Source organism: Ovis canadensis, chromosome 13 (genome assembly GCF_042477335.2).
Source record: "Ovis canadensis isolate MfBH-ARS-UI-01 breed Bighorn chromosome 13, ARS-UI_OviCan_v2, whole genome shotgun sequence".
NCBI lineage: Eukaryota > Metazoa > Chordata > Mammalia > Artiodactyla > Bovidae > Ovis > Ovis canadensis.
In genome coordinates this window covers 44,265,337-44,280,283 of record NC_091257.1, presented here as the reverse complement: position 1 = coordinate 44,280,283, position 14,947 = coordinate 44,265,337, and the positions used below count along the sequence as shown (strand labels likewise).

The 14,947-nt window shown below is 41.4% G+C and overlaps 1 protein-coding gene across 1 annotated transcript in view; it reads left to right on the top strand.

Annotated features, from left to right (window-relative positions):
• The first annotated feature begins 7,518 nt into the window (after positions 1-7,518).
• Positions 7,519-14,947, top strand: part of DCLRE1C (DNA cross-link repair 1C) — a 37,377-nt gene continuing 29,948 nt past the window's right edge. Inside the window, exon 1 of the mRNA XM_069547549.1 lies at positions 7,519-7,729. Within this exon, the coding sequence (XP_069403650.1) occupies positions 7,621-7,729 (109 nt within the window). The 5' untranslated portion in view covers positions 7,519-7,620. The remainder of the gene's footprint in view (positions 7,730-14,947) is intronic.

The following is a 14,947-nucleotide window of genomic DNA, read 5'->3' as shown; positions in this document are numbered from 1 at the left end:
AAAGCGGATCTCTGGATGGAGCCTTGCAGTTGTCTCAACCCCTCTTAGAGGTGGAGAGAGGACTGTGTCACTTGCCACTGCATCAGTCACAGACAGCATTCCCTAAAAAAGCTGATCAAGGAATAGAGACCACTGGGCTTCTGGTCCCTGATACTAAATATCTCCTATCTGTCCCACCTCTTAAATTAACCAATCCATAGGGCTGAGCATAGTGCATAACAGTCTAGTAAACCTATGATAAATGACTTCTATAGCTTTAATTATTTTTTCCAACATTACCTTCATTATTCTATTTAAAATACTGCCTCTTTACTTACAACTCTCAAATTTATTTCCTTAACCCAGATCTCTAAACTCCAAGGTGTAACAGCATCCATGTGTGTGAAAGTCGCTCAGTTGTATCCGACTCTTTGCTACCCCATGGCCTATACAGTTCATGGAATTCTCTAGGCTAGAATACTGGAGTGGGTAGCCTTTCCCTTCTCCAGGGGATCTTCCTAACCCAGGGATCAAACCCAGGTTTCCCACATGGCAGGCGGATTCTTTACCAGTTGAGCCACAAGAAAAGCACTATTCAACATCCATATGGTTGCCCAAAACAACTACCCTCGAAACACCCATGCTTAATTCTTCCCCTTCCATCGTCTCCCACTTTCAGTAAGTGGTCACTAGAGTTCATTTTCTCTTGCTATTCATCAGCAACATATCTATCCATCTGCAAAATCTGTTGGCGCTACAGCTTCTATCCACCATCGCTTTTCCCCTTCTGGTTATTGCAGTAGTTCCCAACAGGCTTCTCTTGTTCCCTGCAGTCTATTCTCAGCAAAACAATAGACTTGATCTTATTATAAAATTATGTAATTTCTCTTCTCCTAATCCTGCAATGATTTCCCATTTTACAGAGTAAAAACCACCAAAGCCCAACAAGATTTGCACTCAATCACTCCTCCCTTGTTCTGTAGCCCTGGATCACACTGCTCAGCAACAGTGACCTGGCTGTTCATCTCCTAGCTCCCACAGTAAGGATTTAGTTGTAGCTGCCTCCTTCCATTTATCCCCTTGACTCACTTCCTTGTCTTCAATTCTTTGTTAATATCTCAACTCACCCATCTTCATCCACCTAGCTCGCTCTTCCCATCGTGTTCTCTAGTCCTCTTACTATGTTCTAGTGTTTCTTTTTTTTCCACAAGTCTGATCACCTCCTAATATACTATTTTTATATTGCTTCTTATTTCCTTTTCTTAGTGTAATGTTTTTTTATATTGGTTGTTTCTTTTTCAAAAACATTTATTGAAGTATAGTTGCTTTACAATATTGTGTTAGTTTTTACTGTACAGCAAAGTGAATCAGCTATGAAAGTGAAAGTGTTAGGCTCTAAGTCATGTCTGACCCTTTCTGACCCCATGGAATGTAACCCACCAGGCTCCTCTGTGCGTGGAACTCTCCAGGCAAGACTACTGAAATGGGTTGACATTCCCTTCTCGAGGGGATCTTCCCAACCCAGAGTTGAACCCAGGTCTCCTTCCTTGCAGGCAGATTCTTGACTGTCTGATCCACCAGAGAACATATACATATATCCCCTCATTTTTGGATTTCCTTCCCATTTTGGTCACCATGGAGCATTGAACAGAATTCCCTGTGCTATACAGTAGGTTCTTGTTAGTTATCTATTTTTCATGTTGTATCTATAGTGTATATATGTCAATCCCAATCTCTCAATTCATTCCACCCCCATTGCCTGTTTATATTTTAGTATTTATCTTTCACTAGAATGTAGTTTCCATCGAGAGAGATATCATTAACTAAATTCCAAGAACAGTGCTTAGCACTAAGTAGGTACTAAAACAGCATATTCGGAATAAATATATTTCACCACCACTGCTACTGTGATGCTGTGGAAGCAGTATAGCATGATGCCTAGAAGATACATTCATCTGTTGATTCCATGTCTTGGCAATTGTAAATAATGCTGCTGGATGCTTATTCCTTTGAAGAAAAGCTATAACCAACCTAGACAGCATATTAAAAAGGAGAGACATTACTTTGCCAACAAAGATCCATCTAGTCAAAGCTATGGTTTTTCTAGTAGTCACATATGGATGTGAGAGTTGGGCCATAAAGAAGACTGAGCACTGAAGAACTGATGCTTTTGAACTATGGTGTTGGAGAAGACTCTTGAGAGTACCTTGGACTGCAAGGAGATCCAACCAGTCAATCCTAAAGAAAATCAGTCCTGAATATTCGTTGAAAGGACTGATGCTGAAGCTCCAATACTTTGGCCTATGTGAAGAGCTGACTCATTGGAAAAGACCCTGATTCTGGGAAAGATTGAAGGCAGGAGAAGGGGACAAGAGAGGATGAGATGGTTGGAAGGATCACCAACTCGATGGACATGAGTCTGAGTAAGCTCTGGGAGATGGTGAAGGACACTATGCTGCAGTCCACGGGGTCACAGAGAGCTGAACACAACTGAGCAGCTGAACGACAACAATGAACATTAGTTAATTCTTTTTGAATTAATGGGTTTCTTTTTTATATACCCATGAGTGGAACTGATGGGTCATATGGTATTTTGGATATTGAGAAACTTCCATACTGTTTTCCACAGTGGCTGCACCAACTTGTATTTCCATCAATAGTGTACAAGGGGTCTCTTTTCTCTACATCTTCACCAGTATTTGTTATTTGTATTCTTTTTGATGATAGTCATCCTGACAGGTGTAAGGTGCTATCTCATTGTAGTATTAATTTTCATTTCTCTGTTGATTAGTGATGCTGAGTATCTTTTCAAGTCCCTGTTGGTCATTTGTATGTCTTCTTTGGAAGAATGTCTATTCAGGTCTTCTACCCATTTTTAAATTGGGTTGTTTGGGGGAGGTTGCTGTTAATTGTATGAGCTGTTTATGTATTTTGGATATTAGCCCCTTATGTTGTTGTTTAGTCTCTAAGTCATGTTTGGCTCTTTTGAGATACCATGGGCTATATAAGTCATATTACTTGCAAATATTTTCTCCCATTTAGTAGGTTGTCTTTTGGTCTTGTCACTGGCTATCTTTGCTGTGCAATAGTTTTTTAAGTTTAATTAGGTACCATATGTTTATTTTGCTTTTATTTCCTTTGCTTTAGGAGCGGACCTCCAAAAAAATATTGTTATAATTTATGTCAGAGTATTACACCTGTGTTTTCTTCTAAGAGTTTTATGGTTTCTGTTCTTACATTTAGGTCCTTAATCCATATTGAGTTATCTTTGCATATGATGTTGTAAAAGAATGAAATTAGAACCTTTTCAATGTAGCTGTCTGGTTTTCCCAACACCACTGTTGAAGAGACTGTCTTTTCTCCATTAGATATACTTGCTTCCCTTGAGGTAGATTAATTGACCATAAGTGCATGGGTTTATTTCTGGGATTTCTATCCTGTTGCACTGATCTGAGTCTGTTCTTGTGCCAGAACCATATTGTTTTGATGATTGTAGCTTTGTAGTCCAGTCTGAAGTCAGGAAGTGTTATTCCTCCAACTCTGTTCTTTTTTTATCAATATTGTTGGCTATCAGAGTCTTTTGTGTTTCCACATACATTTTAAAATTATTTGTTATAGTTCTGTGAAAAATGCTCTTGGTATTTTGAAAGGATTGTGTTGAATCTTACATTGGGAATGTAAAATCTTAACCACTGGACCACCAGGGAAACCTCATAGCTAGGTAGTGTCTTCAGTCGTCTCCAATAGATAAGGAATATCCCTACCAATCTTGTTTACTTTGTTTATATTCTCCTATGTGAGTGAGTGAAAGTCACTCAGTTGTGTCTGACTCTTTGCTACCCCATGGACTATACAGTCCATGGAATTCTCTAGGCCACGATACTGGAGTGAGTAGCTGTTCCCAACGCAGGGATTGAACCCAGGTCTCCCACATTGCAGGTGGATTCTTTACCAGCTGAGCCACCAGGGAAGCCCTGCTGCTGCTAAGTCGCTTCAGTCCTGTCCGACTCTGTGCGACCCCATAGACGGCAGCCCACCAGGCTCCCCGGTCCCTGGGATTCTCCAGGCAAGAACACTGGAGTGGGTTGCCATTTCCTTCTCCAATGCATGAAAGTGAAAAGTAAAAGTGAAGTCGCTCAGTCGTGCCTGACTCTTAGAGACCCCATGGACTGCAGCCTACCAGGCTCCTCCGTCCATGAGATTTTCTAGGCAAGAGTACTGGAGTGGGTTGCCATTGCCTTCTCCCAGGGAAGCCCTATATACACTCCAATTTTTTTCAAATCTATTGAGCTATAATTGAAATGCAATAAATAGCACATATTTAGCAGCATGTATGGCATATGTATATACCTGTGAAATCATGACCATATCAAGTTAATGAACTTGTTTCCTTGTGTACAAAGTTGACTGTTGATTGCTTTCTGTCACTTTAGATCAGTTTACATTTTTCTATAACTTTATATAAATGGCATAATGTAGTATGTACTCTTCTTTTGTCTGGCTTCTTTTGCTCAGCAAGGTTATTTTGAGACTCATCCCTTTTGTTTTGTTGTATTAACAGCTCATTCCTTTTCTCTCCCAATTGTATTGTTATATAATTTATATATAACATTGCATAAGTTTAAGGTGAACAACATAATGTCTTGAAACATGTATATGCTGCACCAACATGATCTCTACAATAAATCTAGCTAAGCATCTATCACCTCATATAGTTAGTTTTTTTTCTAGTGATGAAAAGTTTTAATATCCACTTCTTCAGTAACTCTCAAGTATACACTGGGCTTCCCTGGTGCCTCAGATGGTAAAGAATCTGCTTGCAATGAGGTAGACCTGGGTTTGATCCCTGGGTTGTGAAGATCCCTTGGAAGTGTGCATGGCAACCCATTCCAGTATTCTTGCCTGAAGAATCCCCATGGACAGAGGAGCCTGGTGGGCAGGCTACACTCCATGGGGTCGCAAAGAGCTGGACACAACTGAGCAACTAAGCACAAGTATAGACTACAGTATTGCCGATTGTAGTTGCTATGCTGTACCTTCCATGCCATGACTGTTTCATCTTATAACTGGAAGTTTGTACCTTTTGACCACTTTTACTCATCTCCCCCACACCCCTCATCCTTCTCTGGCAACCACCAATCTGTTCTTTGTTTCCAAGAGTTGGATTTCTTTAGATTCCACATATCAGTGAGATCATATAGTAGTAGGTGCCCACTAAATAATAATGGCTGATATTTATTGGAAGCTTCCCTGGTGGCTCAGATGGTAAAGAATCTGCCTGCAATGCAGGAGACCCAGGTTGGATCTCTGAGTCAGGAAGATCCCTTGGAGAAGGGAATGGCAGCCCACTCCAGTATTCTTGCCTGGAGAATCCCATGAACAGAAGAGCTTGGTGGGCTACAGTCCATGGTGTTGCACAGAGTTGGACACGACTGATTGTCTAATATTTATTGAGCTCTTACCATTTTCCAGGGCCTTGTGTGGGCTTTATTGTTATCTCCATTTTAAGATAAGAAAACTGAGTTTCAGAGAGGTTACCTTAACCAAGATTTACATAAATAGTAGTGGCTCAGATGAAATGCTAATCAGGGCCTGTACTTTCTTTTCTAAAAGAATAGCATAAAACATAGTATGTGTATAATGCAAGTTATTTATATTGTCCCCTGAAAAAAAAGCACAACCTAAATATATGGCTCACTCATCCTAAGAGTACGCATTACATGCCTCTGGGCAATGCTTATCCATCTTCACTATTTTCTATCCTATCTTCTTTTTATTCTGACTCTCTATTTGTCTTTATTCTCCTGTACTGTATCCATTGTGGAAAGAGAATAGGATAAACAAAGGGACAAATAAAAAAATAAGAATATGAGCCATATCAAGGCTTGTGGCCAGGAGCTTCATTGTCAGAAGTAGACACACAGGATTCTGCAGATATCAGGCTCAGTGCAAGATCTGGTTTTAGGTATAGACAGCCTAGCCACAGTGTCACTCTCTTTTATCCTATGACAAGCCATCTCATACCAAATCAAATGTGTTGGCAATATATACAAGCAGAGTATTTTACTCAGAGTAGTGACAATGGTGTGTACTCCTCCCCCCTCCTTTCCTCTTTCTCTTCTTACTGTTCTTCTCCTCCTCCTCCTCCTCAGCACATCATCAGAATCTGTATTTGAATAGAACTGACTGCCAGGGCTGCAGGAATATGCTAATATTCCCCGAGGGTGACATTCTGATTCTTGATTTCCCTGGTTAGAACGAATTGTTGCTGGAATTATTCCTACATTACCTTGTGCCTCTGTGGAAGCATTTATTTACCATGTTCTGCAAAGGTCTATCTCCAAATTGATTGAAAAAGACTTGTAGACACATCTTAGTCATCTCTGTCATCGTGTCAGGGCTTGTACAGTGCTAGCACAAAGTAGTACTTTGCACAATGCTAAGCACAACTCACAGGTGTTGGAGTTGTGATTAAAATAATACTGTGCTGTCTAAGGAGACTTGCTACAAAGGGGGTGCAGATAATGCTATTGTGACTCTTTGGTGAATGTTAATATTTTCACAAGACTTCTCCAATGGCTCAGCGATAAAGAATCTACCTGCAGTGCAGGAGACAAAAGTCATGGGTTCCATCCCTGGTTCAGGAAGATCACCTGGAGGAGGAAATGGCAACCCACTCCAGTATTCTTGCCTGGAGAATCCCCCTGGACAGAGGAGCCTGGTGGGCTACAGTCCATAGAGTTACGAAGAGTCGGACACGACTGAGCATGTAGGCCCACACAATACTTTAGCAAACCTTTCCATAAAGTTTCTTTGATGTTTAAAAACTTCAGACCTTTCATCTATCACCCTACCATTTTTTTCTTTTACACATGTTTCTAACTTCCAGAAAACAATAACAACAATGAAACATCTCAGAAGAGTTGGATGTTGGGGAGGCTAGCAGCTAAACTCTCCCTGGGATCTTTACTTATCTACCCTAAGATCATGCATCTGAGCTTGATTGTCAGAGATTGTGTATTTTACTCAGTTTGTAGATTATAAATGGAAACTGAGACTAATAGTTTTCGAATATACCACAAGACTGATACAATTTTCTCACATAATCTTCACGATTATCCCATAAAGAAGACACTGGGAAGGGACAGAAAGAAGAGAAGCCAAAGCAAGCTTTCAGGAACACAGTGGACAAGAAGGAAGCAGAATGCAGTCCGATTTCAAAGCCAAGCTCCGCATCTCGCTTCGCATCCTTCGATGTAGTCGCCTGCTCTGGACGTTGTCTCCCTTCGCATTCTTGTTCCTGCACAGACCCAGGCAACTCTTCAAAAGCGACGATGTGTTGTGCCAAGGTATCCGGGAGGAGGCCCACTGCTCGCGTTACAGCCTAGATTCCACCCAGCCTCTCAGCTGTGAACGCAGAGCAGGTGGTTGGTTTCAACCCGCAGGTGACTGGAGGCCGGAAATGACAGGAAGCTCGTTGGCACCGCCCACCCCGGAAGCGGAGCTGCTCTGATTGGACATTGCTGCGCCCGACCGGCCAATGGTGAGGCGGTAGCAAGTTCCCGGAAGTAGCGGCGCGGCCGGCTGGGGCTTCCGCGGCTCACTCGCTAGGCGATTAGTCCGCTAAGGTTGACCGACGCTATGAGCTCCTTCGAGGGTCAGATGGCAGAGTATCCAACCATCTCCATAGACCGCTTCGACAGGGAGAACCTGAGGGCCCGTGCCTACTTCCTGTCCCACTGCCACAAAGGTGAGTGAGCGCAGCGCGTCGCCTCCTCCCGGGGACCCGGGCTGCGTGGGATCGGGCCTCTAGAGGAGGTCACCCATGTCTGGAGAGAGGGAAGGCGAGGGTCTTGCAGGAGGAAGTGCAGGCTTTGGGAGGCCATGCGAGAAACTAGCTTGGACCTTGTCCCAGCCGGGCTCTTCAGTCTATCCGAGACTTTATCTTCTCATCCCTCATACTGCGGGATAGAACAGCAACCACTGACCCCCGCCACTTTGATCTGCCACAACTGTTCGGTTCTTTTGAAAGCTCTCCCAGTGCCCTATAGTCAGAGGTTGACGGGTATTACTTAGCCTTCCCCCACATCCTCGGGATTATGTTATAAAGACAAGTTTAGATGAAATTCAGCCATACAGTTCAGTTTAGTCGCTCAGTCGTGACTGACTCTTTGCGACTCCATGGACCGCAGCACGCCAAGCTTCCCTGTCCATCTCCAACTCCCGGAGTTTGTTCAAACTCATGTCCATCGAGTCGGTGATGCCATCCAACCATCTCATCCGCTGTCGTCCGCTTCTCCTCTTGCCTTCAATCTTTCCCATCATCAGGGTCTTTTCCAACGAGTCAGTTCTAAGCATCAGATGGCCAAAGTGTTGGTGCCTCAACTTCAGCAACAGTCCTTCCAATGAATACTCAGGACTGATTTCCTTTAGGATGGACTGGTTGGATATCCTTGCAGTCCAAGGGACTCTCAAGAGTCTTCTCCAGCACCACATTTCAGAAGCATCAATTCTTCTGCGCTCAGCTTTCTTTATAGTCCAGCTCTCACATCCATACATGACTACTGGAAAAACCATAGCTTTGACTGGACAGACCTTTCTCAGCAAAGTAATGTCTCTGCTTTTTAACATGCTGTCTAGGTTTGTCATAGCTTTTCTTCTGAGAGAAGCGTCTTGTGCCATACTCCTACACACAGATTAGCAAGCATGCAGGCACTGAAAAGTCCTGTCTGTAAGCTCAACGAAGTGCAAGCTCCCCTCAATTATAGATGTTCTGTCTAGAGGTGGGATGCAGGTTTCTTTTATAGAGGGCCAGGTTAGGCAACTAGAATACTAATGTTTCACAGCTGGAAGCTGTTAGGAATTAAGCCTGGCATCACCCTCTAACGATAGTGTCCCAAGGCTAACTGCTCCAGGCAAGGCTGGAGCATCTCTAAAACGTTTTAGCCTGTCTCCAGGGCTGGGGTACCTGCTGATTTCACAACCACTTTCCATTTTAACATCTGACATGCTGACTGATAGGTCGCTAACTTTACCTATGAAAACAGGCTCCATATTCATTGTGCTAATTAGCACAGCCTTGGGCATTGACCAGAGATGAAGCTTAACTGGAGCCGTCTGGAAGCTGCCTCTTGAGTGTGGACTTCCAGAGTAGCTTAGGTAGGATCCCCAACCCCTATTTTGAGGAGTGACTCAGATACTTATTCATGTACAAATCACACTGTGTGATATTAAAGTAAACTGCAAATACCAAAACTTGGCCCTCGTGGTGCGGTTGGTATGAAGACCAGCTGTTGTTTTGTGTGTGGAATCAGTCACTTTAAGGTGTAAATTGATGAAATTTCTGCTTTGGGGAAATGCCTCTGCTTTCCAGCTCTCAGCTCTTTTTTCCCCTCTCTTTAATGAGAAAAGTCTGGACCTCCTTTCCTGATTCACTGAAGAGCATAGGAGCCTCTGTACAGTCTTTCTGCGACTTGATATCATTTTTGTTTTTGCCTTGTTTTTCATTGGGAATTCACTGCTGGGTGAGAATATTTTTACCTTTTCTGTTGAGTCTCCACGGGAGGTGTCTGAACTCACATGTGGTGGCCACAGTGAAAGAATGGATTCAGGGCTTGGCCTTCATATTTTGCAGTAGTGAATTTGGAGAAAGAGTTCATATTCATCTAAAGGAATTTGTATGTTTGCTTGTTTTTGTATTTATATGTGTATTTATATTTTTACTTATTTTTTTAAATTGAGGAATAGTTGTGAAATCATCATCATTAGTTTGTACATTAACGAAGACTCTCCTGTCCAGCACTTTATAATAACTTTTCCTATTCTCTGATCCCACATGGGTCTGTTTTCCCAATAAGGATGTAGACTCATCAAGGGCAAGAACTCTCCTTCTGCTTTCTGAGGTTTGCCACATTGCCCACTGGTGGTTTATAACCATTTTGGGAAACAGATTTCTTTGAATGTGTTATGGAGTGACTTGTACACCGCCCCCGCCCCCCCGGCCAAAATCCAAACTCAGATACTGAGTCCCTAACTCCCAGTGTGGCTGCATTTGGAGAAGGGACTTTTAGGAAGTGATTAAGGTTAACTCCAATGTTCTGGAAAATTCCATGGACAGAGGAGCCTGGTGAGCTACACTGAATGGGGTCGCAAAGAGTCGGACACAAATGACTAACTAACACCTGAAGGTTAAATGAGATTGTAAGGGTGAGGTTCTAATTTGATAGGATTGGTGGCCTTAGAAGAAAAGGAGGAGAGCTCGCTCCCTCCATATGCACAATGAGGAAAGGTGTGAGCACATAGCAAGAACATGGCTCTTTGTAAGGCAGGAGGAGAGGCATCCCCAGAAACCAGTCTCGTCACCTTAATCTTGAACTTCAGCTTCCAGAAGTGTTAGAAATGCATTTCTGCTTAATGCAGACTCTGATATTTTGTTATTGCAGCCTGAGCTGAGTGACACAGGATGTCTGACAAGATCTATGGTCTCTTGTTAACACATGCACATACACTGTTAGCATCACATCTTGATGAAAGTTAAGGTGGGCCATGGACCTGCTTGACGCTTGTTTATGGCCCATCTGGAATCCAATGCTGTGCTCAGGGCAGACTTGACTAAGCACCAGTGAGGCCTGGAGGACAAGAGGGGACCCATAGCCTTATGAGAGTGGCCCAGAGGTGGGGAGGACCCCTTCTGGAGACAACTTAAGATTTATTCTGGTCAAGGAAAACAAAAAAGGCCCTGGAAAAGAGACTCTGGGTGCAGTCCTTGCTGTTGAGTCGCTCAGTTGTGTCCAGCTGTTGTGACCCCATGGACTGTAGCCTCCCAGGCTCCTCTGTCCATAGGCTTTCCTAGGCAAGAACACTGGAGTGGGTTGCCATTTCCTCCTCCAGGGAATCTTCCTGACTCAGGGGTCAAACCTGGGTCTCCTGCACTGCATGCAGATTTTTTACCACTGAGCCACTAGCATCACAAAGTAAGCTCATCCAGGTTCCCTTGACTGCCCATGAGGAAGGAGCCTGGGGTGGTGGGCTGGACTGTCTTGATGGAACAGGGTGCTGCCCACTGAATTGGTTTGGGAACATGGAGCAGAGTCCTGAGTCAGCCTTCTATTTGTCATGACTCAAACAGTTTAGAAACTATATAACAGGGAGTCCTGCTCTGGGATGTGCTCATTGTCCTGAAAAGCCTGGACCAGCAGTGACGTGAGGAGATGACCCTCTGAGGGGGCAGGTGGACTGTCCTGTAGAGGCATGTGTTTGGTCAGCGTCGGCCACATGAGGTATGGGGATGACCTTATTTTCATTAGTTTAAGGATCGTTACATACAAATTTGAGGGTGTGTGTGTTGGTAGTTCGGTTGCTCTGTTGTGTCTGACTCCTTGCAATCCCATGGACTGCATCATGCCAGGCTTCCCTGTCTATCATCAACTCCCAGAGCTTACTCAAACTCATGTGCATCGAGTTGGTGATGCCGTCCAACCATCTTATCCTCTGCTGTCCCCTTCTCCTGCTGCCTTCAATCTTTCCCAGCATCAGGGTCTTTTCCAATGAGTCAGTTCTTCGCATCAGGTGACTAAAGTAGTGGAGCTTCAGCTTCAGCATCAGTCCTTCCAATGAATATTCAGGACTGATTTCCTTTAGGATGGACTGGTTGGATCTCCTTGCTGTCCAAGGGACTCTCAAGAGTCTTCTCCAACACCAAAGCATCAGTTCTTTGGTGCTCAGCTTTCTTCATAGTCTAGCTCTCACATCCATACATGACTACTGGAAAAACCATAGCTTTTACTGGACAGACCTTTGTCAACAAAGTAATGTCTCTGCTTTTTAATATGCTGTCTATGTTGGTCATAACCTTCTTCTAAGGAGCAAGTGTCTTTTAATTTCATGGCTGCAGTCACCACCTGCAGTGATTTTGGAGCCCCCCAAAATAAAGTCTGTTATTGTTTCCAGTTTCCCCATCTATTTGCCATGGAATGATGGGACTGGGTGCCATGATCTTAGTTTTTTGAATGTTGAGCTTTAAGCCAACTTTTTCACTCTTCTTTCACTTTTATCAAGAGACTCTTTAGTTCTTTGCTTTCTGCCATAAGGATGGTATCATCTGCATATCTGAGGTTATTGATATTTCTCCCAGAAATCTTGATTCCAGCTTGTGCTTCATCCAGCCTGGCATTTTGCATGATGTACTCTGCATATAAGTTAAATAAGCAGGGTGACAATATACAGCATTGATGTACTCCTTTACCAATTTGGAACCAGTCTGTTGTTCCATGTCCAGTTCTAACTGTTGCTTCTTGACCTACATACAGATTTCTCAGGAGGCAGGTAAGATGGTCTCGTATTCCCATCTCTTTAAGAATTTTCCAGTTCATTGTGATCCACACAGTCAAAGGCTTTGGCATAGTCAATAAAGCAGAAGTAGATGTTTTTCTGCAACTCTCTTGCTTTTTTGATCATCCAACAGATGTTGGCAATTTTATCTCTGGTTCCTCTGCCTTTTCTAAAACCAGCTTGAACATCTGGAAGTTCACGGTTCATGTACTGTTGAAGCCTGGCTTGGAGAATTTTGAGCAATACTTTGCTAGCATGTGAGATGAGTGCAATTGTGAGGTAGTTTGAACATCCTTTGGCATTGTCTTTCTTTGGAATTGGAATGAAAACTGACCTTTTCTAGTGTTGGTAGTGAATAGGGTAATTAGATATTTTTTTTTTGTGGGTTATTGCCACGCTATTTAACATTGTCTCCCCAACAACCAAGCTTGACTGTCTTTGCTCTCATCAGGGGTGGTAATGGGCAGTGTTTACTTAAATGCAAATGAAAGTCAATTTTGGTAAATGATTTGAGGAGGGAATGACTTTTAAAATAACCAACTTAGTTATAGTTTTAAGTAAAATTAATTTCCAGCAGCATTTATGTGTTAACCTTAAAAGAACTGAAAAAGTTATATAGAGAGAATACTTTTGTTTTAATTAGCTTTAAACTTACTAAACTTATTATCAGCTTTTAGAAAACTTATAATGAAAATTGTTAATTTGTGGTTAGACAGCAATTTCATGGCTGAAAATATCCTTCGTGCATATAAACCACAGTTTTCTTTATCCCTTCATCCATTGATGGACACTTAGGTTGTTTCCATATCTTGGGTGTTGTAAATAACAGTGCAATGAACCTGGGGTGCAGATATCTTTCTTCAGATAAATACACAGATTTGGAACTGCCAGATCATAGGATAGTTCTGTATTTTAATTTTTTGAGGAAATTCCATATTGTTTTTTATAAAATAGGCTGCACTAATTTACATTCCCACCAACAGTGCACAAGGGTTCCCATTTCTCTATATCCTTTTCAACATTTGTTATTTTTCTTTTTGATAATAACCGTTCTAATGGGTATGAGGTAACATCTTATACTGGGTTTGATTTATATTTCACTGGTGGTTAGTGATGTGGAGCATCATTTGATGTGTCTGTTGGCCATCTGTATGTCTTGGGGAAAATGTATATTTAGATCTGCCTGTTAAAAAGAATCACTTTGTATTGATCATTTGTTTATTTTTGCTTTTGGTGTCAGATTAAAAAAATCATCTGCAAGACCCATATCAAGTAGCTTACTGCCTGTGTTTTCATCTAGAAATTTTATGGTTTCAGATTTTACATTCAAGTCTTTAATCTGTTTTGAGTTAATTCTTATGTATAGTATAAGACAGTGGTTAGTTTTCATTCTGAGCTTAGCAACAAAGACTCAGCACAGCCAAAAATAAAAAAGTAAAGATTATATATATATATATATATAAATAAATATATATATATAAACAACTATGGATTTGGGAGTAATTAGTCTTAAATTTTGAGGTGGGCATGGTAACCCACTCCAGTATTCTTGCCTGGAGAATTACATGGACAGGGAAGCATGGCTGGCTGCAGTCCATGGGGTCACAGAGAGTCGGACACAACTGAGTGCCTAACATTTTCACTTTTTATCATAAATTGACACTATATATGTGGGTTTATTTCTGGGCTTATTATTCTGTTTTGTTGATCTATCTATGTGTTTTTATGCCAGTACCATACTGTTTTAACTACTATAGCTTTGAAATACATTTTGTAATCAGAAAACATGTCTCCAGTTTTGTTCTTTTTCAAGACTACTTTGGCTATTTGGAGTCTTTTGTGGTTCTATACAAACTTTATGATTATTTGAACTTTTTCTATGGATAATGTCAATGGAATTTTGATATTGGTTACATTGAGCCTGTTGATTGTTTTGTGTGGTATGGACAATTTAACAATTTAACAATATTGATTCTTTCAGTCTATGAACATGAAATAGCTTTCTATTTATTTGTGTCATCTTCAATTTATTTTATTAATGTCTTATAATTTTAAATATACAAGCCTTCATTTCCTTGGTTAAGTTTATTCCTAGGCATTTGATTCTTTTTGATGTAGTTGTGAATGTTTGCTGAGAGCTTGTTACATATGGCTTTGTTATATTAAGGTATGTTCTATCTGTACCTGATTTATTGAGATTTTTTATCATAAATGTATATTGAGTTTTGTCCAGTGCTTTTGTGCATCTGTTGAGATGATTATATGATTTTTATCCTCCATTTTGTTAATGAGATTATCACATTGATTGATTTGTGGATGTTGAACCAAGTTTGCATCCCTGGAATAAATCCACTTAACCATGGTGTATGATCCTTTTAATATATTGTTGAATTCTGTTTGCTAATATTTTGTTGAGGATTTTTTATTCTATGTACATCAGGGATATTGGGCTGTATTTTCTTTTTTGTGTGTGGTATCCTTTTCTGGTTTTGGTATCAGGGTAATACTAGTTTCATAAAATGAGTTCTTTGAATGTTTGTAGAATTCAGCAGCAAAGTCATCAGGTCTGGGACTTTCGTTTGTTGGATTTTTTTAAAATTACTGATATTAGAAAGGATATTTAATATCCTTACTAGTA